The sequence below is a fragment of the Cynocephalus volans genome, chromosome 8 (genome assembly GCF_027409185.1).
Source record: "Cynocephalus volans isolate mCynVol1 chromosome 8, mCynVol1.pri, whole genome shotgun sequence".
NCBI classification, from domain to species: Eukaryota; Metazoa; Chordata; class Mammalia; order Dermoptera; family Cynocephalidae; genus Cynocephalus; species Cynocephalus volans.
The window spans coordinates 129,225,843-129,253,168 of record NC_084467.1 but is presented as its reverse complement, the minus strand read 5'-3'; the positions used below and the strand labels follow the sequence as shown (position 1 = coordinate 129,253,168).

The following is a 27,326-nucleotide window of genomic DNA, read 5'->3' as shown; positions in this document are numbered from 1 at the left end:
CCCTTTAAAAAGAAACCTATATTCATTCCCGGGGCTTCCAGTCAATATGGCAGAATAGACGGTCCCCAGCGTCACCCTCTCCCACAAATCAACCAATTTTCAACTATGAAAAAGCAACAACAGCCAAGGGGGGGCTGCTAGAGCTCAGGGGAAGAGGAGGAGAGACCTACACAGTGCATGAAGGTGGGAGAAGCCCCAATGAGAAAAATAAAGAACCGCTCTGACCGTTTGGAGCCTCAGCTGCTTCAAGGCTGGAGCTGGTGAGCACACGGAGCAGGTGCTGGCCGCAGCTGTGCCCTTCAGATGAAATTGCTCGGAGGCTACAGGCGAGAAGAGGGCTTTGGTGGCCCCCAGGCCAGCAAGACTACTAATTGGGCTCCTGTGGACCCACACAGGAGAGAGGAGCCACAACAACTGAAAGAAAGGAGCCACTCAGAGGCCAGAGAGTCATCGCAAGGGACCGGTGCATGGCCTGTCCCATGGGAAGTGTTTGGAGCACAGGTGGTAGGGGAGATGCGCCCACTGGGAGAACACTGGGCCATAGAAAGGACAGTTGTCCCCCACTCAGCGTAGGACCACTCAGTGCAGACTGGTCAGGAATACAGAACTGCAGGGGGTGTAGTTTGATGTAAAGACTCAGGCCCAGACCAGAGTTCGTATACAACTCGGGTGTACTGGATCTCGCGAGATCTGGAAGTACCTATAAAGTCATCCATTAAAAAATGAGCTGCACAAAAAGACTTCCCCAGGGAAACAGCAGCAAAGCAACAATTTAGCTCAACCACAGAGCTCAAGTACTGGTCCCCACAGGAAGTTCTCCCATTTAGAAGTAAGCAAAGGACAACAAATTAGTTCCAGTGCAGAGTTTAAGTGGTAGGAACAGCAAATAATCCAACACAGAACTGAAAGAAAAAACCAAAATACCCACAGACCAGAGACAAAGTTTGATATTACCTAGTAAAGAAAGGTCTCTCATTACCAAAGAACACCAATAAAACCTAGAAGGACCAGAAGTCCCCTGGGCTACCAAGCAAGGGAGGTGGGAGGGCTAGGGGCCTCTGCCATGCCCCCCTGACACCCACAACCAGCCCAGCAATGACCACTGAGCTGCCACAGGAAGCACCCCGGGCTCTCCCAAGCCGGGGCAGTGAGGGGCCGAGGGCCTCAGCTACAACTCCGACACCCACAACTAGCCCAGTGATGACCAAGGAGCTGCCACAGGAAGCGCTCCAGGTTCTCCTGAGCTGGGGCAGTGTGGGGGCAAGGGCTTCAACCATACCCCTCTGACATCTGCATCCAGTCTAGCAATAACCAAGCCACTGCTGGAAGCCCCCTGGTCTTCCACACAGGAATTAGGAGATTGCCACAGGTCTCAACCCCACCTTTCCCCCTCCCCTCCCAATTCCTTTGCAACATCAAAGAATGTAAAAAAAATAAAAAATAAAAAAAGTAATATTAATAAACGTAAAAAAAAAGAAATCTAATATAATGTCTAAAACTATTATTTTTGTTTATTGCAGCATTTTAAAAAATCCTCAAAACAATGAGCTCTCCTCACATTTAAAAAATATATACACTTTATTTGTCAGAGCTGGCTATGTCCATCTGACATATAGAAAAAGTGCTGCTTAGAGAAAAGAAAGTGATCTGAGCAAGGTTAATGGCAGAATAGTAGAAGGAATTCTCAAGAGATCTTGAGAACTGTCTGCAAAAATTGTATACATGCAATGCTGAGTGTGAGGTACAGGAAGAAACACCATAGAAAACCCATAATGATCAATAATAGAAGAACACTTAAATAAATGACAGCATCTCACATGGCATAACATGAGCACTCAAAGAGTATTTATGGAATGATTAAACACCTTCATTGGGGGAAAATATTAAGCACACACTAAAAACAGCATGTTTCAAAGACAAAAGGATATTTTCTGGATGTAAGAAGTAAAAAGTAAATTTACATCTAACAGAATCAGTAAACAAATTCACAGGCAAAACTGGAAGGGATATATTAAAATGCTAATAATGGTTATCTTTGGTTAAAAGGATTACAGTTCTTTTCCAAATTCCTTACAATATATGTTTATTTCTTTTATAATCATACATGTACAAAAAAAGGTTTTAGAATATACTTGAACAAAAAAATATATAAAATGAAGCACTTGCACATGTATGTTTTTAATAGCTTTTCAAAGAATATCTGGAAGCAATAGAGCATAATGATTAAATGAAAGAACTATGATGTCACACAGCTGTAGGTTTGAATCTTGGTTCTCCAACTCACAAGTCATGTTACCTGGGCAAGCTACTTAACCTCCCCTTGTCTGTTTCCTGATTTTATAAGGGAATAACATCATATGGTTGGTTGTTATGTTTTAAATAATAAATGAACTAATGAAAGTAAAGTGATTAACAAGAGCCTACAATACAGTAGTAGTATTACAAATGATATTAAAATAAAAAATAAAATGATTAAAGTCAAGAGTGAACCTTTTTAAAATTTTTATTTCAGAGATCCAACATAGACCCTTAGAAACCAGCTTTAGAACTAACCTGTCACTGAACTGTGGTTACTAGGAGTGAATGGGGGGAGGGTGAGATTAATAAAAAATTAATGAGAAATTAATTAATATACACAAAGAATGATACTTATTGTTAATGATGAATAAGCTATCCTGATTTGACCATCACACACTGTACATAACTACTGATAGTAAACTTTGTAGCCCACAAATTTGTATTATCAATCATGCTTCAATTAAAAACTTTTTTTTTTTTTTTACCTGTCACTGATAGAAACCAGAAAGTCTTTCGGAGTAGAAGAAAATAATTCATAATTTGCAATATCAAACTGTTTTACTTGAATTGGTTCACAAAGTTCAATAACAAACCTTCAAAAAGAACACAAGACAATTATTTAGGTACACCAACCAAAATAACTGTTTGTGTTAAACATGACATTAACAGTTCACATAATTAGACTTCCATTAACAGTTATTCATTAAAATGTTTGGAGCATAAAAATCCAAGTTGTCACTGACTACAAAGGCTTTCACACATAAAAACTCAAAAATAACACTTTGATTATGATCTCAGATAATTATTTCCTCAAATCCAATTTACAGATTAAATGATATAAGAAAAAATTAAGTTTTTAAAATCATCCCTTAATACGCTTAAATAGTTTGGTTCATTTTCAAGTTGAACCTAAATGCGCACATTTCCAAGAGGAGTAAAGACCAAGAGTAGAAAAGAATAACCATTTATTCTGAAGTTTAAAAAGTATCTCCTAATTAAAACAAAAGTTATATGCATTATTCATTTATTTATTCATTCATTCATTTATTCCAGTAAATCAACATGATTGTAGTGATTTTCCTCAGTTCTTTATTAAGCAGCTGCTTTTGAGCAATGAAATCAAGTAATCTAATAAAAATGTTAGCATATCACACATTATTTTTCCCCATTAACCTGTTCCTTTTCCTACATTCTTAATTAATGGGAGACTCATAGATACACGTGGTAAAGCCAAGATCCTGGAAGATTTCCTAAATACCTCTCTCTTCTTCACATTCAATTACTAATCACCAGCTGTCAATTTTATGTGCTATAAATGTCTCTGCATCCAAACTGCCAGTGCCTTAGTTAAAGCCCTCATTTCTTACCTGGGCTATGAGAACTGCTTCCAACAGCATTCTGCTGTGGGCCATCCTTTGAGGAAAAGCCTTTTTAGAATGCCAGTGAGATCATGTCACTTACTTAAAACAAATGCTACTCTCAAGGTCTTTAAGATAAATTTCAAGTATTTTTAAGCTGGGTATACATAGCATCAGATGGCCTTCTTATAATTAAAGTAATGCTCCAGCCTCCTCTTCAGCCACTACCCTAACTGTACCTTTATTCTTTTCATGCCTAAAAAAACTTTTTCAAGTTGCTTCACTTATACTCATTCAGAAGAAATATGTTCTTCTTAGCACTGTCCCTTTATTCTTACAGTTCCTGAATACCTTTGCCTCCCTCATCTGCCACTTCCTATGAATCCTTCAAGATTTAGCTCAGGAATTACCTTTTCTAGGAAGCCTTCTCTCATCCTTTCTTGCAGTTATACATCATCAATCTGTCTGTAATACCCTTTCAACAGTACTTTTTATACCATTTCATAATTGTTTAACCAGGTATGCAATTGTTTGATTTTTGTGATCTCCTTAAAAAAAAAGGCATTTTGTCTTCAATTTTGTATAGTACACGTTGAGTATCCCCTATGTGAAATACTTGGGTCCAGAAGTGTTTCTGATTTCAAATTTTTTTTTGGACTTTGGAATATTTGCAGAATACATACTAGTTGAGCATCCCTAATCTGAAAATCTGAAATCTGAAATGCTCTAATGATCATTTCCTTTGAGCATCATGTCTGTGCTCAAAAGTTTTGAATTTTAGAGCATTTCAGATTTTGTACTAGAACTAATCAATCATAAATGTTTATTAAATGAGTACATGAATAAACCAATCTAACCCTAAATTAAAAGCTTAACATAATATGTACATATATAAAATGTACTTTTTAAAGTTTTATATTACTTACCAAATTTTAGTGCTGCAAGGATTCAACATATAAAGATCCATGTTTTCTATAAGAATGGCAGATGTGCTCTATTTTAAAAAGGGGGAAAGGAATAAACTACTTAGAGAAAAATAATTTTAAAAATATTTATTTCAAAACTCTAAAGTTTTATAGGTCTTCTCTATTTTTAGAGCTTAAAATACACTTAAGATTCCAAAACATTCATTTGGGAAAAAGCATAAAAGTGGCTAAAATTTACCAGTTATAGCTACAGCATTAAATTAGCCTTATAATAACACATTTAAAATTCAATGTGTTACCATAAAGAAAAAAATAATTTTCTATTAGCTATTTCTTTTTGAAAATTTCATACAGGTTTTAAAAAACATGGTGTGATATCTACCAATATAACTAAGAATTCATACAAGAAAATGTCTTGAAAGGCATAATCTTGCATTTATTAGTGAAACAGGAAGAGTTCAAATTAAAATATAGTTCTCAGAAAACAAAGGCCTATATTTAGTAAAGTCACTACTTTCCTATATGTATTAAAAATTTTATACTTAAGTACCTTGGCTTCTGGATTAGCAGCCAAAATTTTGGCACCACATTCTACTGAGGCATAATTATTTCGATTTTTCTGGACCTTTTTGGTGGCATGTGGACCTCCATTAGAAGATGGATGCATTGACTGACCTACAGACAAACCTTATTATAAACATACATATTTGATGATCATGTCTGAAAATACCCCCAGCAACAACACATGATCTCAAAAGCAACAAGCTACCTTCTAGAAAAGAGTCGGTTTTAATGCTTAAGAGATTTTAAAAATCCATAAGAATTCAAAATGTTTCCCCTGAATAGCTTTAAAATACCACTAATAAACAAATTAACTACAAAAATCTACATTACTTATGTCTAAGTAACACCACTCACAGAATGAAAATTGTCCCTAAGAATCAAAGCATTTTGTACATATATTTTATTCTATTAAGGATGTTATCTATCTGTAACCCTAACATTAGAAGTCTTAACTCTGAGACTTATTCTACAAAAGCAAAAAAAAAAAAAAAAATTTTAGTCCAACTCTATTTACAACTTAAATCTTTCTGACTCAGAACATTCCATACCTCAATTTTCCACTTATAAATTGAGATAAAAATTACTGCTCTGTCTTCTTTACCTTGTTTTATCCTCATTTAATGATTTATAAGAATAAATTTTATTTAAGATTGAAACTATATAATTATACACAGATAAATGACACATGGGTAATCAACAGAAACCTGGTAAATTTCACCTTTAAAAAGTTTTCAAAAGTTAAGTTTTATTTTATTTTACCAACTAAAAAGAGAAAAGCATTTTTAAGCTACCTGCTTAAATTTTTTTTTTTAAAAAAGAAGTTTAAAAAGAATCCCAGTGCTTCCTTACTTTTTTCTTTTTCTACTTCCATAACTTTCTTCTTCCATTCATCAAATGTTGGTATATCTTCTGGATCTTTGGGACTTGCTACAGAAGTAGGGTCAATTTCTCCTGGTTTTGTATAATCAGAACTCTGAAAGAAATGCCAGAAAGTAAACAGAGTTCAAATTTCAAAGAATACAGATTAATAAATTATAAAAGAAAATACAAATGTTTCTGCCAAATTAAAGTCCAATTTTTAATGAATGATAACATTTTGAAAAAACAAAAAAGGTAAGTAGAAAAGTTTTAGTTCACTTAAATTTCCCTTGAAAGAACTGAAACCTTCTATCTAAGCACCACAGCATGTATTCCTTCACACGCTAGTGATATGCTTGTATCCTAGCAATATAAGCGCATTATCCTAAGAAAATAATTACTCATACATAAATTGTACAAATTTTTTTAGTGGAGTACATCCACCTTAAAATCTAAGTTAAAATAATATATACATTAAAAAATCTAACTGATTTTAGATGTAGCATATTGTTTCCACAAAATCCTTAATAAGAAGAACCGTGTACACAAAAATTTTAAGGTGGATTTAAGGGTTTACATGTGAAAAAAACAAAACTTTACATTTTAGAAGAAAATACAGAAAAAAACATCTTTATGGCTCAGGCTAATAAATTTTGCAAGATGCATAATGCATAAATCGTTTTTTAAAAGCTCATACATGTGGCTAGATTAAAATTAAAAACTTAAGTCAAAAAACCATATAATACATGAAAACAATAAGCCATAGACTAGGAGAATTATTTGCAACACATTCAGCCAGCAAGGGATTATTACCAACTAAAAAGAGTGCCTACAAATCAAGAATGGGAAGCAGGGGGAACAAGAATAAAAACAATAAATTCAGCAAAAAGACAATACAATCTCAGTAATAATCATGGAATGCAAATGAAAACCAGAAATATTATATACATTATACCAATCTGATGGAGGTTAGAGTGACAGTCTGTGACCGAATGAGGCATGTCTGTTGAACCACAGGGAAATCTATCAGACTGCTAAAGGGAGTTTAAAATTTACCAATATTAAGTAAAGATACGTATAACCACTAAATCTACTCTCATGTATAAATGTCAGTGAAAATGCACACATGTACTTAAGAAAACATGCATAAGAATGCTCATTTGTTGCATTGTTTTTAGTATCAAAAAATAAAAACCTAAATATCCATTAATTGAAGAATGAATCAACTGCAGTAGAGTCACTATTAGAGAAGTGAAAATAATGAAGATCCTAAAAACTAAGTTGAATAAAATGCTACTTAAGACAAAAATGATGTCATTCTATACTGTTTCAAAATATGCCAGATAACAGTAGGCACTGTTTATAGTTACTTGGAAAGCTCTTGAAAACAAAAACAAAACACCAAATTCAAGAGTGGTTATATCTGCAGAGGAGAAAAGGAATGTAAAAGGGGAAGGGCATAGGACCTACATTTTTTTTTTCTTAAGCTGAATAATGTAAACACGCATGTTCATTCCATTATTTAATCATTTCTGTATTTCTAAAACGATGCTTAACATATTTATTAACAGTGTCTTAAGAAGTATTCAAAGTCTATTTAGACAGTTAACTCTGCTAAATTGCACAAATCTTGTTTAGTATATATTTACTACATTTTAGAGCACGTTTTTGAGCACTAATATGAAATACTCATGTCTTCTGGAACTATATATTCTTTTTTTTCTTGAAGTAGAACCATTCCCAAACCTCCTTTTAGGAAGACTTAGCAATTGGGTCCCCATACAACTTCCATCTTAGAGTGTTTTTGCAGAACAATCTAATTTACTAAATGAAGTATGTGTCTATTATAGTTTGAATACATTGAAAAACAAACAAGAAACACAGTGTTAAGTTATAAAAATTAACCTAGCTGAGATACTAAAGAGTAAACCCCAAATATAAAAATGGCAACAAAAAGTAAGAACATACAGGTACACATACCATTTGAGGCCCAAGCAAAGCAATCACTATTTACTCTTAGCAACAAATAAGAGAACTTAGCAATACAATAATTTGTCTTTGTAAAACACTGTCTATCAGCATGGCTAATAGTGTCTGGCAGATCCTTGAAATAACATGGACAGCACAAAGCAAACTCTCCCACTTAAACTTAACAGGGCAGTTATCCTGAACTGGATACTACATAAAACTACTGAGTATTACTCATAATGTGCTCATTACCTCTGACAATTTTTCTGGGATACTAATTTATTTAGGAGATAATTAATACAGTTAATTAAAATTCCATCCTTTTGCCTATTAACACAGACTTACAAACAGTTTAAGTCTCTTAGGTAACAAAGAGCAAGTTCAGTCTCCTAACAGTTAAGGAGAACAAGCAAATCTAGGACAAAGCTGGCTGCCATGCTTGAATTTTACATTTGGTACTGTATAAATATCAAAGGAGACATGTTTTAATGTTTGTCTAATTTTATTCATAGTTGTAATATCTGACAATTAAACATATGTTTGATTTGCTTTCATTGAGAAAATCAGTTCCTTTAAGATGTTGGGCTATGAAATGCTGAGCTCCTATTTTTAAACAAAGCAACACAGAAACAGCTAGTGCAGTGACAGTGAAAGTCTCCAGAATGAAGTTTAGTTAGTTGTAAGCACAGATTCACTAAAATATGTGAAGGAGAAAATGGAGAACAGAAGACCCCAAATTAAAAAGGAACAAATGTGGATGTGGTATTCAGCACTTTGAAATAGGCTTTGATCCCACTTGTTTTGTTTTTCTTAAGTTGGTGGAGTGACGTTCATCTCTTTTAGTTATTTCTTACCTGAGGGGAGCCTAAACTGCTGTGTTAAACACTTCTTCAGGAAATTTTATACTGGCCTCTACATGAAGTCAAAGCAGAACACAGAAGAAGAAAAGAAAGTAAAACAGCTCCACTGTGATAAGCTGTCTTTATTGTAAGAATCACACTCTAAAATATAAGTTGGTCTAATTGCATTTTGCACATAGATAATGCAAGGTACTATGTCCCTTTAAAATAATTCTGGTTGAAGAGCCTATATTTTAATTTGTATTATTGAGTTAACTTACATTCTCAGGATACCTAAATTTAACAGTCATAGCTTCCTCCATATAGCTCTCAAAAAAAACTGCTTAAATAAGGACTTTATGTATCTGCATCAAACAGTTGATGGTGGCAGAAAACTATTTAATTACACATAACCAAAGAGAGTTCATCCTTAGAACAACTTTATATATAAACACTATACTAGAAAACAACTTTATATATAAATACTATACTAGAAATAGTACCATGAAGTAACCACTTGCTCCTAGGAAGCACTGTTCAAGTCAGTTCCTTACATGTCATTATTTACTTAGTGTAGTGGATTGAATTATGTTCTCCCAAAACTCACTAAAGCTTGAATTGTATCCCCCACGTCTTATGTATTAGAAACTTAGCCCCCACTGTGACTGTTAAGAGGGTGGGAAATCCTATTATGGTAATTGAAAGGTGGAGCCTTGAAGAGGTGATTGGATTGTAGGACCATGCAGTAGTGAATGGATTAAAAATGGTGGTGAGGGACGTGGTTCTGAGGGCTTTAAAAGAAGAGAAGAGTCTGTCTCGCTCTCTCGCTCTCTCTGCTTCCACCATCTTGCAATGTGAGACTCCCTGGGTCGCTGTCACCACCACCAGATGGACTTTGGACTTCCCAGCCTCAGAAACTGTAAGCAATAAATTTCATTTTCTTTATAAATCACCCAGTTCCAGGTATTATGTTATAAGCAACACAAAAGGACTAATACAGAAAATTGGTACCAGAGAAGTGGGGTGTTACTTATGACAAATACTTGAAAATGTGGAAGCAGTTTTGGAAGTGGGTGTTAGGCAAAGGTTGGAGGAGTTTGGAAGACCCAGCAGAAGACAAAGAGATAAGGGAAAGTTTAGAATGTCTTAGAGACTGGTTACGTGGTGGTGAGCAGAATGCTGATAGAAATATGGACTATAAAGACCATTCTAAGGAGGTCTCAGATTGAAATAGTTTATTGGAAACTGGAGCAAAGACCACCCTTGCTGTGAACTGGAAAGGAACTTGGCTGTGTTGTGTCCATGCCTTAGGACTTGGTGGAAGTTGGAACTTAGGAGTTGTGAACCAGAGTATTTGGTGGAAGACATTTCTAAGCAGCAAAGCACTAAGGAAGCCACATGGCTACTTGTAACAGCCTATGCTGAGTTATAGCAGCAAAGGCACAACATAAAGCCAGAATTTAAAAGGGAAGCAGAGCATAAAGATTTGGAAAATTTGCAGCCTGGCCATGTGGTAGAGAAGCAGAGAGAATTTTCAGAAGAAAAATTCAATGATACTAAGAAGATGCACATAAAAGTACAGGATTACCAAGAGAAGGGGGAAAAGGCCCTGAAGGCATTGCAGAAGCCTCTAGGGCCAACTCTTCCATTTCTGGCCCAAAGACCTATGGAGACAGAATACTCTTGGGGAACAGGCTTGAGAAGCCCTCCACAGGCTTACTGCTCAGGACCACCTTGGGAAGCTGCTTCTAGCACCAGCACCCCAGCTGCTTTGGCTATTCCAGCTGTGGGTAAATCGGCCCCAGGTGTGGCTGGACATGCAGCTTTGGAAAATACAAGCCGGAAGCCTTGGCGGCATCTACATGGGGTTAGGTCTGCAAGCCTGCAGAATGCTAGAGCTGTGAAGGCTTAGAAGCCTCCACCCCAATTTCAAAGGATGTACAGAAAAGTCTGGGGGCCCAAAAAGAGATCTGTCGCAGGGCAGAGTCACCACAGACAACCTTCACTAGAGCAATGCCAAGCAGAAATGTGGGGTTGGTGTTGCAGCAGAGAAACCCCATCAGCGCCATATCTAGTGAAGCTGCGAGAGCAGGACTGCCATGGAGACCCCAGACCTGTGGAGTTACTAGCATGTAACACCAGCCTACAAGAGCTAAAGTATCACCTGAGACCAGGAAAGCCATAGGAGTGGAGCTCCCAGAGGACTTGGGGACCCAACCCCTGCACCAATGTGCAGAGGACATCGAACATGGAATCAAGGTACCTGATTTGCCAGCTTTGATATTTGATGCCTGCCCTGCTGGGTTTTGGACTTGTTTGGGACCTATTTCTCCTTTCTTTTGGCCTGTTTCTTCCTTTTGGAATGGGAATATGTACCCTATGATTGTCCCACCATTGTATCTTGGAAGTAGATAACTTGTATTGATTTCACGGATGGGACTTTGGAGTTTTGAGTTGAAACAAGTTAAGACTTTGGAGATAAAATGAACGTATTTGTATATGAAAAGGACAAGAGTTTTGGGGGACCACAGGTGGAATGTAGTGGATTGAATTATGTCCCCCAAAACTCATTGAAGCTTGAATTGTATCCCCCATGTTTTATGTATTAGAAACTTAGCCCCCACTGTGACTGTTAAGAGGGTGGGAAATCCTATTACGGTAATTGAAAGGTGGAGCCTTGAAGAGGTGATTGGATTGTAGGACTGTGCAGTAGTGAATGGATTAAAAATGGTGGTGAGGGACGTGGTTCTGAGGGCTTTAAAAGAAGAATCTGTCTCTCTCACTGTCTCTGCTTCCTCCATCTTGCAATGTGAGACCCCTGGGTCGCTGTCAACACCACCAGATGGACTTTGGACTTCCCAGCCTCAAAAACCGTAAGCAATAAATTTCATTTTCTTTATAAATCACGCAGTTTCAGGCATTTTGTTATAAGCAACATAAACGGACTAATACACTTAGTCTCCCTGATTTTTAACAAATATGGTTAACAAATTATTACAAGATTAGCTAATGAAAACATATTATACAATAAAGTATAACAGATATATACCTACCTCATTTTTTAAATTATCTGAAGCATTCAATGCAGACTGTGGATCACCACCACCCTGTTCACTTGCTGAAACATTTGACTCAAATTCTGAGTTTGTTATCTTTCCTTTGCCATGTGAAGTTGACACATTTTCTATATGCTGGCCAACAAGGCTATTTGAAACCAAGAGACATATTAAATAAACAAATTTTAGTTGGATAACTAGTTTTATACAATCTAAATTGTTGTAACTATTGTGTACAAAGTAAACCAAGAGATCAGCTTTCTTTTAATCATAAAGTGGAATTAAGCATGCACCAAAGTCCATCCAAGTGGCACTACTGTTGTTACAGAATCATTCCAAGGACAAACAACTGCTAATACTCACCTTTCAGGTGGACTGACAAAGGAAGGTTGTTCAATTGGAGCATTTGCATCAAGGGTCTCACCAACATCACAGTCAGTTTCAGATTGCTCAGTTTCACTTGACTTGGCTATAGGAATAGTACCAGACTTGTCTATGTTGCTAAAAAAAAAAAAAAAAAAAAAAATCTGGTATTTAATAGACTTAATGTAACATAAATTAATAATGCAGTTAGTGATTTCCAAAACGCAATCTAAGCCAAAGAAAGACTGCTTTACAGTTCTGCAGAATGTTTTCAAGAATTCGCTTGTTTTAAATTGTGTAAAGTCAGCTGCTGACTCGATCTGTTAGTATCCTATGCTTCTAAATAACTACCTACCAAATTTTAAAACAATATTATAGATTAATATTTGGTCTTACCAAAAATAAAATTCTTAAAATTATTTATTCTAAATGTATCTTCTCTAAAGTTTAATTTATGACTGTTAGTACATTAATTCTACCAGTATTAGAATTGTTGCCTATAGCATCAAAAATCATCTGCTATATCAAGATATTTCACTAAAGTTTTAAGGCATTTTTAGAATTTCATTTTTAAAAGATATACCTCACCTCCATTTCATTAAACAGTCATATTTAATATAAGGGGAGAATGAGAGAATAGGATGCATGGTTCAGATAGATAGTATTTAGCCTTAGAATTTAAGTATTTAAATTTAAAATTTTTAAATACTATCATTATTGCTCAACATGTCTTCTGATCCCTTGTCCCTTACTAGAACAAGCTCCTAAATAGTAACTGTCACATCTTTGTGTACAACTCCATAAACACAGTCCCTTACACTATTGAGGAGAGGTATTTAAAAGTGCCTTTGATAAAACATACTAGTGATGATAATAATAATATTAACTGACACATTTACTCGTTCCATGTGCCAGATATTCTTCTACACACTTTATACTAACTCATTTGATAAGAAAATGCTTAATGTAGTGTTAAGAGAAGGACATTTTGTTTTGTCCTATGGAGTGTTGCTGGAAGTAGCTAAGAGGAGTACACAACATATTTTCTAAATTAAAGATAACTTAAGCCTAAGTATTCTCAATATTTATCATCGGATTTGAAAAAGGTAGCTATTCACACAAAGATATACCTATGCATTGGCACGTAAGTTATACTTAATGAAAATGAATAACCTAACATTTGAGTTTTTGGTAATTATAAGAAAGATTATTCAAATAAACACTGTTTCCTAAGTAGAAACTCACTTTGCCTACACTGTGTAAAGATTTCACAGCAGGGATCTAATCAACTTCAGAGTTAGGCAGCTAAATAAGTAAACTCATTATAAGATCACTACATTCAAAACACACACACAAATACAGGCATTATAACTTAGGTCTACTATATAAACTTGGGTATCAAGCTGCCTTATCCTATTAAGAAATTCTTGTATCATTAATTAGGCAGATTCTTTTTTTTATCTTTGTAATGACTTACTCAAGCTTTGAGACTGGAGTGATTTCTGAGGTAGTTGAGCTGGAAATATTTTCTCCGTTTTCACTGCCTACACCTACATTGGAAGAATCTTCATGTAAATCAACTGCATGGAGTGTCTCAACCACAGGTGAACCTAACTTTTTTGATTCTGTATTCTGTTAAAAAAAAAAAAAGTCAGGTATATTAAATGTTAAGATTAATAAATTATCTCTTTAGCTAAATAGGATTTTATAGAAAGCATTTCTGAAACACAATATAAAGAACAGTCACTAAAAAAGTACTTTCATAAAATCCCTTCTGCAATTTCTGGTAATGGGTATGCCCCGAATATGAATCTGGCCCCCACATCATGGGCAGGAGGGGGGACAATCAGCTTTGTATCTCATGAACATTCAAAATAAATTAAAAAGATAAAAATAAAAATGATGCATAACAGAAAAAAAAAATCCTTTCTTCCAATATTACCACTCTCTAAAGAATATATTTCATATTAAAATACAGGCTCTACACAAATTTATGGCATTTCATAAACTAGGACAAAGAGCTGGTCTCTTTCTCCATTCCTATTTCATATTTTGTATCAGGACCTACAAGTATTTCCCTCTTATTTTAATGAATGCTAGTAGCAACGAAGAAATTCTACGTAAATATACAAAATAGTACAACATATAGTTCTTGCCCTTGAGGAGTTTAGGAAATAAAGTGTATCAATAAACAATATAAGATGTGTAACAAGTAAAATTAAAAAGCAATAAATGATTCTTGCTGTTCCTTCAGTCCTGAATGCCCTGGGCCATTCACCACTCCAAAACACAATCTGATATCTACATAACACCTACTCACATTTGTAAACCTCTATAGCACCTCCTCCCCCACAACCAACCCTAAACAGAATTAAGCCATTCCCCTTCCTCTATGCCTCCACCGTCCCTGTACAGACTTTTATCACAGCATCTATTTAAAAAACCCTCAATTGCCATTTATGTCACCCTCTCTTCTTCAAATATATTATAAATGCCTTGAGTAAGGGCTATTTTCTTGATCTCACATTCCCAGAGTCTAGCACAAAACCTAGCACTCAAAAGGCATTTAAATGCTCAGTAAATATCAAGTAAGAAGTACTCATGTTCAGTTCAAGCAAAGAAAAACTATGGACTATTATGAACAAGAAGAGCAAGGCCTTAAAGAAAAAGAGGGCCAGTATGGGAGCAGAATGAAACACAAGGCAACATAAAGCATGACCATTTGAGGAATTATTTACACTGAAAAATTCACAAAGGAATACAAATAGTAGTTTGTATTTTTATAGTGGAGGCCTTGAGAAAAGGACAATTATGTTATTATCAAATATTGTATTATCATTTCAACATGTATTAAAAATTATAAATCAATATTTTACATTCTTTCAATTACATATAATTGAAAGGGTTACAAGTATTTTTCTCTTACTCCTAGGCACAAACCTTTGACAAATATCTTCTGGAATCCAATAAAATGACAGTCACTCTATTTCCTTAGATAGCCCAGTAAGTTATAAAATGGCCCTGGCTGTATTTTAAGAGAGAGAGAGAGAGAGTTCTCCCTTATTCTGAGCTGAAATTTGTTTTATAAATCTGAAATATTTAGTTTTTCCTTAGTCCTTCTGTCTCCAGATCATATATCCCGTTTCTTCAGCCATTACTGATATTAAATGGTTTCTAGATGCCTCAGCATTACGGTTAGTTTAGAGTATGTATATTCTAGTTTGCAATGTTTCATAAAGTCTGATGCACAAATGAAAACAAGATTCAGAGGAAAAGAGAAAAAAGATTTTAATCTATTATCTGTTAATTCATATTCTACACTAAGTGAAACGTTGGTTTCAAAATAGTCTGTATTCTACATACAAATACTACCTTTTGTTGTAAGTAAACTAGGTTAGAAAAAAATTTCCTGACATCTGAAAATGTGAAGAGACAAGATACATAATAATGAGCCAAAATGGAATCTAAGAAGAAATGAGAATTTATACCCAAACTTTTACTAAAGAGAGAATAGTCAAATTATGAAATCTCTAATTTTACATGCTCTTAAAAGTAGTATTATTAGCAGGTGAATAGTCTTTAAGTCCAGTTACATGGTACTTCAAAATGAAAAAAATAACAATGCACAATATAATGACCAGAGGCTTTCTATCTTGTGAAGTAGTTTGAAGAGGCATATTAAACATCAAAGTAATACAGCTTACTTGTACATCCACAATGTAGTCATCTTTTAATTTATTTTCTTCTGAAGGAATAGGTAAATTTGAACCCAATTTGCCCGATAATTCAGCATTGATAGGTCCCTCTCTTTCATCCTATATTGCAACAAAGAAAAAAAGACTAAATGATAAAACTGTTTCACAGAACAGTCCTAAAGCAATATGAAAGACCATCTCTTTCCATACTTTAAAACAAAAAAACCGTCTTGTACGGATTTGACTTATCACTTTTGTTTACATGCTTATTGTCTGTCTCCCTACATCCTCCTTTTTGCTGCTATACTTAAAATGTACAATGCATGAATTCAAGAGCCTCAACTGATCTATTAATAAGCACTTTAGTCCTACAACCCTGAACTAAGTGTATGGAACACAGTAAAACTTCAATAATATCTGATGAATGAATGTACGTACACCTCTTTGTTTCATCTCTTTTGACAATTGTTCACATTCAAGTTAGGATTTCAATACCTTTGTCTTTAAATGTGCCTTCTAGAGTACAAATTTCATAAAAGCAAAGTTCATATTCATCTTTATTTATATGAGCTCATCTAGGGCATAACAGGTATCTAAATGTTTGCTGAAAGAATACGTTTTCCTCACGTAAAGCTTTGCTTAAACTCACTTTGACAACATTTGTTTTTCAAATCTCATTAAGAGAGATTATACCTAAGTCTCACAGACTATAGGCAAAAGCATAAACTTAGTTTTTTGAAGAGATATTTTGTAAATCTTCAAAATTTTAAATGCTCCATCCTAGAAACATATCCTACATAACTCAAAAATTTAAATAATTAACTCTAAATATCATGGCAAAAAAAACAAAGACCAAAGCATGTATGTAAATGTTATCGTAAATATGTTTGTTGATACACACACAATCGCACATGCTCATGTGCACATACACAGCTGGGAAACAATGCAATGTCCATTAATAAAGAAATAAGCAATAAGTTATAATATATCTATATGATGGAATAAAAATACAGCCATTCAGAATAATATATCAATATGGAAAGGTGATAAATGAGATGTCACCAGGAGAGGGGGAAGTCAATTTGTAGAATATTTATGACATTTTAATGAAAATAAAAATATTAACTTGTATACATATATAAACGTACATCTATAACCACAGAAAAAGTTCTACACATTTTAGCAAGAAACAGTAAACTACTATTACTCGGGGGGAGGATGGGATATAAATATGAATATTTTATTGTAAGTATAAGTTAATTCTGTCATTTGAAATAAGTACACTGAAGTTGGAGGCAAAAGCCAAATCTAGTCAATACTCACCTATCATCACTTAAAATGGTAAAATAATAAATGATTTAGCAACCATCTTGTCTATTCACTGCACCTAATTGTATAAAACAAACTACAAAGCCACTGACTACAGATTCTCCCTGTAATACTACTAATTTCTAATAGTTTTTAAGTTATATGATTGGAAAAACCCTTTAAGTATTTAGAGCATTAAAAAGGGAGAACTAATTTTTAGTTATCTGAACACACACTATTTTTCTCCCTACTAAGGATGTAGGACTAAGTAGAACTTAGTCCTTAGTAGGACTAAGGATTTTACAAAATCCCAAAAACAAGCAACAAGAATAAATATATAACTATCCCTGAGCTATCTTACTTTCAGAATTACCTGAGTAACTCCTCAGATTATAGCAAGAAAAAATACAAATTTCCACCAAAAATTATGGCAAAATATTCTTGAAGTTACTTTTATTCTGAATGTTTTGAAATAGTCTTAGAAAGCTGACACACAAATTATAATGTCAATTTTATTTAAAGTACCTTTTTCTGGAATTGTACATCTTCATTTTCTAGTGCACAATTGTCATCTTGAGAGTAATATGACGACACTGAAGCTGAAGAACTCTCTTTACAACATACACGCCAACTGGGAAGCCTACATATAACACCCACCACCAACAACAAAAAGAAAAAAAGAAAAGAAGAAAGAAGGGAAAAGTTGTTTAGTCAACATATTTTCTACATAGCCTAAAATTTGGGTCAATAAGCAGATGGTTCATATCCTTACACATCTAACAATTTAATGATGAAGATAAATGTACATAAAACAAGGGTTTTTTTTATTTAATGCCCTAAGAAAAATATAACCAATATTATCAGCATTACAAGTAATACATTATAAATTCCACAAAGGTACAACAGGAAAGACTTCACAGAAGCAGTATCTGATAATTATCATAAAAGGAACAGAGAAACTTGTCAAAGAAATAATCTCCTCAGAAAAAACCAGATGCCAATGACTTTCTAAATTCTACCAAGTATTTAAGAACAGATAACTATAAAGTGACCTAAATTATGTCAAAGCATAGAAGCTTCAACATAGGAAACATAACGGTTATATTAAAAATTAAAAGAAATAGCACACACACAAATATGAATACTACAGGTTAACAGTACTTATGAAATAAGATGCAAAACTTCTAAAGAAAACAATAAAAGACAGAGTTGCTAGGAACATACCAAGAGAGGAATATATCATTATGACCAAGTAGAGCTTGGTTCTGCTATTTAAAACTGGTTTGATATAAAAAAAAATCTATTTATTTAGTCTTCCATGCAAAAATAAAGTAAAAAGATGATTATCTCCACAGTCACTGAAAAACATCGGATTTTTCAAACTATTAATAAAATAGGAATAAGTATACATTTACCATGGGCAAGCATATACATAATATAGAAGCCTAAAAGCCAATATCATACTTAGTGAAGAAAGCATGTGAAAGAAAACCTAAAAATACCCTTAGTATAGGTCTGAAATAAGACAAGAATGTCCATTATCACACAGTATTACAAAACATGACGATAAAAGAGGTATAAAAGTAGAAAAGGAGACAGTAAAATTATCACTAGTTGTGAATGAGTTTATCTGCATTAGTTGCAGATAATGAGTTTACTAAGTGGAAAATTAAAAAAAAAAACACCCATTAAAATACGTCCTAGACGTGAAAATTATATTCCCACATATAAAATTAAGAAACAAATCAACTGTCTCTATATTCAAACCATCACCACCAGTTATATCCACAGTTAGCGTGAAAAGATAGCCAATGGACATTCAAACTCATGATCCTAGTTTTTACTGACATATAAGCAAATTCCATTAACCTGAAGTTTTTAGAAATGAACATTTAATTTTTGCCACTACTCTAGGTGGTCAGAAGTTTTCCCTACCTAAAATAGCTACTGAAGTATTTTTCCCAGAAAAATACAAAATGATATACAGCAGTCCCCATCCATCATCCCTGGGGGACACATTCCAAGACCCCTAGCAGATGCCTAAAACTGACTGCCATCAATTGGAACGCTTCTGTTTATGTCTTCCACCCACAAATGTAATGCCTTTTCCATTTTAACTTAACACTTATTACACACCGTGGCCTTAACTTTTGCAGTCTGAGGTGCAACAGCAAAACTAGCATGAATTTCTTTTTTTCTTCACAATTTCACAGACAGAAGATTCATTCTTAGCAGATCTTAGCAACTTTGACTTTTCTTTCCTTATTAACTCAAGAACTTTCACCTTTTCATTTAAAGGAAGCATTTCACAGCTTCTCTTTGGCACATGTGAACTGCCAGCATCACTACTCTTGTGCTTTGGGGCCATTAGTAAGTCAAAGAAGGGTTACTTGAACACAAGCACTGCCATACCAGGACAACAAATCTGATAACCAAGTCAGCTACTAAGTGTTATTACCTGGCAGGTAGCTTACAAAGTGTGAATATGCTGAACAAAGGGATGATTCATGTCCTCCGGGGATGGAGTGGAATAGTTCATTACACTACTCAGGCCAGCAAGCAATTTAAAAAGTTAAGAATTGTTTATTTCCGGAATTTGCTAATATTTTCGGACCACAGATGACCTCAGGTAACCGAAACCATGGAAAGCAAAACCTCGGATAAAGGGAGTCTACTGTATATAAATTGATTTGCCCTGCCCAGTCCTCATTTAAGGATGGATATTAACTAAAGCAGGTACCCTTGTGAGGTTTTTAGTGGGCATAAAAAATATATAACTTCCACAGGAGATTAATATATGAGACTTTGCTCTCAAGAACTTACCACTTGAGTTAGACATGTGTACACAGTACCAGAAAATCAATCTGTAATAATTATCAAGCCTATGAAATATCAGAAGATGGATCTGTAAAAGATACCTTAACATTCTGCCTAAGAAAAAGCCTAAAATAGATTAATGTTATCATAAACTAATAACAGTAAAGAAAGTTTAAACCAGCAAAGTAAAATGAAATACCTTAAGCTCATTCCAACTCTACTAAGTAAGAATGAATCTCTATTAATGGGGTCCCTGCTTTCAATAAGCTCCCCCTAGGTGAATCAGATACGTACCCGCTGGTTAAGAACCAGTATACCACACTCTAAAGGCTTGATGGCACTTTGCTGCCATGACTAAATGGGCCAGATTCCATGCTATTTAAGCAACTTCCTAAACTTGTATTATGCAAATCTCAAGCCTAATAAAAGGAGTTTCTTTCTAGACCTGTAAGAAGCTCAGCAGCAGAAATCACATCAACATAAATGATAATCTGTGAGCCCGACACTACTTCAGTTCAAAACAAGTGACAACTTCTATGTTACTTACTATTTGTTAAGTTGACTGTATACATAGATATATCCTCTCTTGTACTTAAAAAATAAGCTCCTTGAGAACTAATTTTATATTCCTAACCACTGTAACTTTTCCCTACAGAATCGAAAGTTGCAAATATAAAGTGCTTAATAAATATTTGTTAAATGAAAAAGAGTTTTGTAACATAAAGCAGACAGGAATTCCTCTCCCACCATCACCATCACCTTCCAACACTACCACTTTCCAGTCTACACCTACAATATACCCATAAACTCTAAACAGAGAATCTGGAAACTAAGGATATTTATCCCTTTTTGCCAACTCCTCCCAACCAATGTGGCATGGATTCATCATTCACATAGAAAGGTGTTAACTTACAAAGTATCTGTATCTAAATGCCTTGTAAACAATCAGATTTGAGTGCCATTTAGGATACCAAACTTTTACATACTTTAGGGAAACAAGTGTATCATATATGTTATTATTGTGCTTACTGAAAAGATCACTAACACCAAGTCTGAAAGTCTTAGTAGTCACAAATACTAAATAGGTATAAAATATACAGATGAGTGTGTGTAGTGTAATGTAGCGTGTGGGTCTGTGTGCGTGTATATATACGAGGGATCTTCAAAAAGTTCACAGAAAGATTCCTATTACCTTTTAATTTATTTTTCCATGAACTTTTTGAAATTCCCTTTTATATATGTGGGTATATATACATATATACGATTTTCAACAATAATAAAGGAATTAAAACAGTATATCTATAACAAAAGGAACCAAATCTGTATGGCTAAAAAATGGTCTTTAAAAAGAGACTTGTGTTGAGCAGATCTTAGATTTAAAATTTTTCTTTTACAAGTTGGAAACGAACTTTTGTAAACTTATCTACTTAGTACCTTATCAAGACAGTAGTTATGCAAATGCCTTGACAATCAAATTGTGATTTCCTTTTATATTTAGTTGATGTTCTCATCTAAATGATATAACCAAGAGACATGTTAGAAAGCCCAGCAAAGGCATATGACAAATGTTCACCAAATAATTGAAAAAATTCTTCTTCTAAACTTTTTAAAAGCCAGTTGAAACTAAATATATGTGTATGCATATGCTCATCTATACTATACTGCATATGTACAATGTTCTTATGCAAAACAGAATCATTTTCTGGGTAGGTATACAGGGGGTAAGAATGGAAGAGGTTAAAAATACCACCACATCTAGCTTTGTGTTCTCTTTAACAGAGAGTCACCAAAAAAGAAACAGCTTCAACGACTGACTAAAAAACACGACAAATTGGTTTTATTAACTGCAAATTTAGAGAATAGAAAAAAAAAAAGTTCTGCGAACAGGGTACATAGTCAGAAAAAATTATTACTGTTTCCCTACCTTTTTAAACAGCAAGAAAAAAATCATAGCAACCATTAAGTCCATTAACAGGTTTCATTAAAAAAAAAAAAAGGAACCAGATCAAATATCAGTTGATATAAAGTTAGAATGACCTAATTTTTAAAAATTAATCTAAAAACTGAAATTACCACATAATTTCCTCGAAACCTTTAAGCATCCACAATTTCAAATGCTCTGGTCTACAGCAAATAATTATTAGGGTCTGATGGAAAACTTCAAGAACATGCCTAGCATGAGTATGGCTATCTTACATTGAATCTTCTTTTACTTAAATGTTTCCTGAAAAAGTGACTCAAAAGGGATACAGGCAAATGAAGTACTACTACATCAGTTACTTATGGTGTAAAAGCCACTATTACTGCTACAGTTCACAGGCGAGATTTCAAGCCATGACCAGCAATGTAGAATTTGGTACTCAAAATAATCATTAATGAAGAAAAAAGATAAAACTTCATAAAAAAGATATAGTATTGAAGTCTTTCCATTCCATCGGGAGGTCACAGTAACAAAGGTATGGCAAGGACTTGGAGAGGTACATGATACCACAATACATTCAATCATGACAATTTGCAGTTGGCTTAGCATGGTTGTTAAAAGAACAAGGACTAGAGTCACACAGTCTGTATGATCTTGGGCAATCATTAAACAAATATTTATTTCTCTGAGCCTATTTCCTCATGATAACATGCCTACTTCATGGGACTGTTTTGAGGATTCATTGAGACAGCTTAAAACAGAACTATGGACAACACATAGTAAACACAATATTAGCTATTATAATAGCTTATTAAAAAGAAAAATATTTTAGATTCTAAGAGAAGGGATGAAAATAGGTGATGCTTTTGCCTGAGAACATGGTTCAACGATTACAAACTATGGAGATTGATTGCTCCGAGTTAATTTTTAATAGACTATTTCTTAGAGCATAGTTACATTTACAGCAAGATTGAGCAAAAGGATTGATACATCATTATCACCAAGAATCCACAGTTCACATTAGGATTAACTCTTGATGTTGTATACTCTACATGTTTTGACAAATTTATAACAACATATATCCACCATTAGAGTATACAAAGTAGTATCACTGCGCTAAAAATTCTCTGTGCTTTGCCTACTCATCCCTCCCTCCTACCAACCACTGGCAACCACTGATCTTTTTACTGCTTCCATAGTTTTGACATTTCCAGAATGTCATATGGCAAGGATCATACAGTATGTAGCTTTTTCAGATTGGTTTCCTTCACTCAGTAACATGCACTTAAGTTTCTTGCATATCTTTTCTTTTCTTTTTTTTTTTTTTGTCTTTTTGTGACCGGCCATACCGCACCCAGCCAGTGAGTGCATCGGCCATCCTTATATAGGATCCGAACCCGCGGCGGGAGCACTGCGCTCCCAGCGCTGCACTCTCCCGAGTGCACCACGGGGTCGGCCCCTTGCATATCTTTTCATAGCCTGACAGCTCATTTCTATTTAGTGCTAAATAATATTCCATTGTCTGGATGTACTTAAAGTTAATTTTTAGTTCTGAACTATATCTAATGAGCCTGACAGCTCATTTCTATTTAGTGCTAAATAATATTCCATTGTCTGGATGTACTTAAAGTTAATTTTTAGTTCTGAACTATATCTAATGTGTTCATTCATCTTCTCATCCATATAAAATTGTAAAATGTCTTTGATGCTCAGATTTTATTCTTCCAATACTCCAACAACATTGACAAATGGTTGTTTTAAAACCTCATTTTGAAGAAATCTACCTATTTGCACATGATTTCTAGGTCGATTTACCTGATTATGTTGTTAAATGTGGGTTCTGCCCTTGACATGAACAGAATTACATTGAGGAATTTAAATCAGCCAGGTAGTTAGGTTGATACCCAGAATGTGGAACTATTTTCAAAAATGTGTTCACTTTTACTGAAGTGAAACTATAGGATGTCTTAGTTCAAAAATATTCTACCACCATTCCCCAAAAAATTACTAGGCAAAGAGTTTTCATGATCCATGTATTAAACCAAAGTTATTATCTTAGTTTTGACAAATGTACCATGCTTACGTGAGATGTTAACATTAGGGGAAGCTGGGTGAAGGGTATATGGAAACTTTCTGTACCACCTTTGTAAATTGTCTGTATATCTAAAATTATTCTAAAATAAAGGTTTATTTTAAAAATAAGCACAATCCAGGGCTGGCCCACGGCTCACCTAGGAGTGTGTGGTGCTGATAACACCAAGGCCACAGGGTCAGATCCCTATATAGGGATGGCTGGTTAGCTCATTTGGGAGAGCGTGGTGCTAACAACACCAAGTCAAGGGTTAAGATCCCCTTACTGGTCATCTTTAAAAAAAAAAAAAAAAAAAAGCACAATCCATGAAAGAAAAAAATTAGTAAGTTGGGCTTCATCAAAATTAAAAACTTCTATTTTTCAAAACACACTGTTAAGGAAATGAAAAGGCAAGCCACAAACTGGGAGAAAATATTTACAAAGCATATAACTGATGAAGTGTTTGCATCCAGAATAAAGAACTCTCAAAACTCAATAATAAAAAACAACTCAATTTTTAAAAAATGGGCAGAAGATTTTCACAGACGTATCACCAAAGAAGACATAAGGATGGCAAATAAGCACATGAAAGATTTCAGTCACATTCATTACCCATTAGACAAACACAAATCAAAACCATAATGAGATACACCGCACACCTATTAGAATGGCTAACATTAAAAAGACCAATCATACCAAGTGCTGACAAAGATGTACAAGGACTGGAATTCTCATACACTGCTGATGGGAATGTAAAATTATACAACTACTTTGAAAAACAATTTGGCACTTATTAAAAAGTGAAACATACACTTACCATATGACCCAGCCATTCCACTTCTAAATATTTACTCAGGAGAAAAGATAACATGAAAGTTCACAGCAGCTTTATTTGTAATAGTCAAAAACTGGAAAAAACTCTGGGCCGGCCCGTGGCTCACTCGGTAGAGTGCGGTGCTGATAACACCAAGGCCCCAGGTTCGGTTCCCATATACGGATGGCCGGTTCGCTCACTGGCTGAGTGTGGTGCTGACAACACCAAGTCAAGGGTTAAGATCCCCTTACTGGTCATCTTTTAAAAAAAAAAAAAAAAAAAAAAACTGGAAAAAACTCAAACATCCATCAATAGATACATGGACAAACAACTTGTAGCATATTTATGCAATGGAATACTACTCAGCAATAAAAAGGAATAAACCATTAATACATGCAACACCATGGATAAATCTCAGAATAATTATGCTGAGTGAAAGAAGCCAAACCAAAAAAAAGTATAAAATGTATGATTACATTTACATAATACGATAGATAAATGAAAAACAATCTAGAGATATAGAAAGCAGATCAGTGGCTGCCTGGAGGAGGAAGGCCAAAAGGAAAGGATCACCAAGGGGCATGAGAAAACATCTTAGGGCGATGGATGTGTTCACTAGCTTGGTTGTGGTCACTGTTTCATGGATGTGTAAATGTCAAAAAGTATCAAATTGTACACTCTAAGTACATGTAGTTTATTGTATGTCAATTATGTCTGAGTAAAACTGTTTTAAAAAGTGAAGCAGAGAGAGATAAAACAAGATTGACAAAAGGTTAATCATTACTGAAGTAGACGATGAGTACATGGAGGTTATGATACTCTTCATGATACTTTTGGACATGTTTTTAAATCCCCATAAGAAAAAGTTATAGAATTCTGTCAATTTAAAAAAAAAAAAAAAAAGCTCAATGTTGGTACTTACTTTCCGCATATATTACTTTAATATCCCACTTGGGTATACCTGCCAGATTGGAATTCTTTAAAATGGACAAAAAGTATCTGCATGAATTATAAACTGTATAGAGACTAACAGCAATTGATTAGAAACTGTTGAACACTCAATTTTAACTTTTTATTTACATCATTAACATGTTTTTCTTTTTCTTCACTTTCCAGAGACAACATATTTAATGTACACTAAGAGACTACATATGTATTCAGCTACTGTAATAACAAATATTTACTATTTGCCTGTAATTTCCATAAAATCTCCTTTGGATATGGTTTAATGGTTACTAGATTAAAAGAAAATACTACAATTACAGAAAGAATGAATGTTTGCATCCAAACACCAAAATGATACCAGAAGAAAGGAATGCCTAGATTATTTAATACTTTAGGGATTTAATCTTTTCTTAAACTTGACTGCTTTCATTTTAGAAATTATATTTTTATATCTTTTATTCTTGAAGGAAAGTTTTCAACTTAAATGTATAGTGACAAATTTTTCTAGGCATCATTCTGTTTTAAGCATGCATTACAATTACATGTTTCAAAAAATAATGCTTAAGACTTAAGTATTAGGGTAAAAGAGAAATGAATTAGTTCCTACCAAAGAGAGCAGGAGAGGAACTTGGGAAAAGTTTTCTAGAAGATATAGCAATTGAATTAAGACTTGAAATGCCAAGGAGGACTTCATTAAGAAGGCAGAAAGCATTCTTTAATGTGCCAGGGGGGATTTCATCAAGAAAGGAGAAAGCAATCTTTAATATGAAAGTGATAGAGGAAACACCTTTTTAAAAAAAATGATATCCAATGGCTTAGAATAATAGTTACTTATATCTGCCTAGTATAGAAATATTGAACTAGCTATCTACAGCAATTACCACAATCCTACTAAAGTTCATAATCCTATAAACTAGAATCTGTCAAACTTTCAAATGAGTTAGCATTGTTTTCCTCAGAGTTATAAAGAAGAAATTTTATAAGCACTTAACACTACCCAATAAGTACCAGATATTGTGTCAGATAGAGCCTTGTTAGGAAATATTAGACATCATTTTCAACTCTTGAGAAATTTGAGTAAATATCAAGAAAACATGAAGAAAAAAAAAAACCAAACTAGCAATTTTAATTGACAAAAATCAAACTTAAGATGAAAAACATTATGTTGCTAAGGAAGATTTATTAGTAGTAAAAAGAAATAATGATTATAAATATATATGCACCTCACAATAAATATAAAATATATATTACACCACTGACAAAGCTACAGGTGGAAACAGAATAAACAAAAATTATGGTTGCTTATTTTTAAATTACCTCTCTCAAACTAATAGATTAAGTGTACAAAACATACTTGGAAACACGAGATTTCTATTATACACAAGAAACAAGCTCATTCAAAAAATGGAATTTTATAACAAATATAAATTAAATATTCTTCTCAAGCACACATGGAATGTTGCCCAAATACTGACCATAAACTAAAGCCTCAAAAGAAGTCTTAAACCCCAAAGACTCAAGATCC

The 27,326-nt window shown here is 34.1% G+C and overlaps 1 protein-coding gene across 3 annotated transcripts in view; it reads right to left on the bottom strand.

Moving 5' to 3' along the window:
* The window catches only part of SUCO (SUN domain containing ossification factor), an 81,121-nt gene that overhangs the window by 34,234 nt on the left and 19,561 nt on the right, over positions 1–27,326 (bottom strand). For 2 of the 3 annotated variants that reach the window (XR_010024243.1, XM_063106115.1), the window contains exons 2-10: positions 17,759–17,873; positions 15,935–16,045; positions 13,708–13,862; positions 12,231–12,368; positions 11,865–12,015; positions 5,996–6,119; positions 5,133–5,257; positions 4,583–4,650; positions 2,784–2,891 (exon numbers count right to left, since the gene is read on the bottom strand). Coding sequence is in view for 2 of the 3 variants with exons in the window: in XM_063106115.1 (XP_062962185.1) it covers positions 2,784–2,891; positions 4,583–4,650; positions 5,133–5,257; positions 5,996–6,119; positions 11,865–12,015; positions 12,231–12,368; positions 13,708–13,862; positions 15,935–16,045; positions 17,759–17,873 (1,095 nt within the window). In the remaining variant the exon portion in view is untranslated. Of the gene's footprint in view, positions 1–2,783; positions 2,892–4,582; positions 4,651–5,132; positions 5,258–5,995; positions 6,120–11,864; positions 12,016–12,230; positions 12,369–13,707; positions 13,863–15,934; positions 16,046–17,758; positions 17,874–27,326 lie in introns of those variants that run through there. The other variant, XM_063106116.1, reaches the window with a different exon arrangement.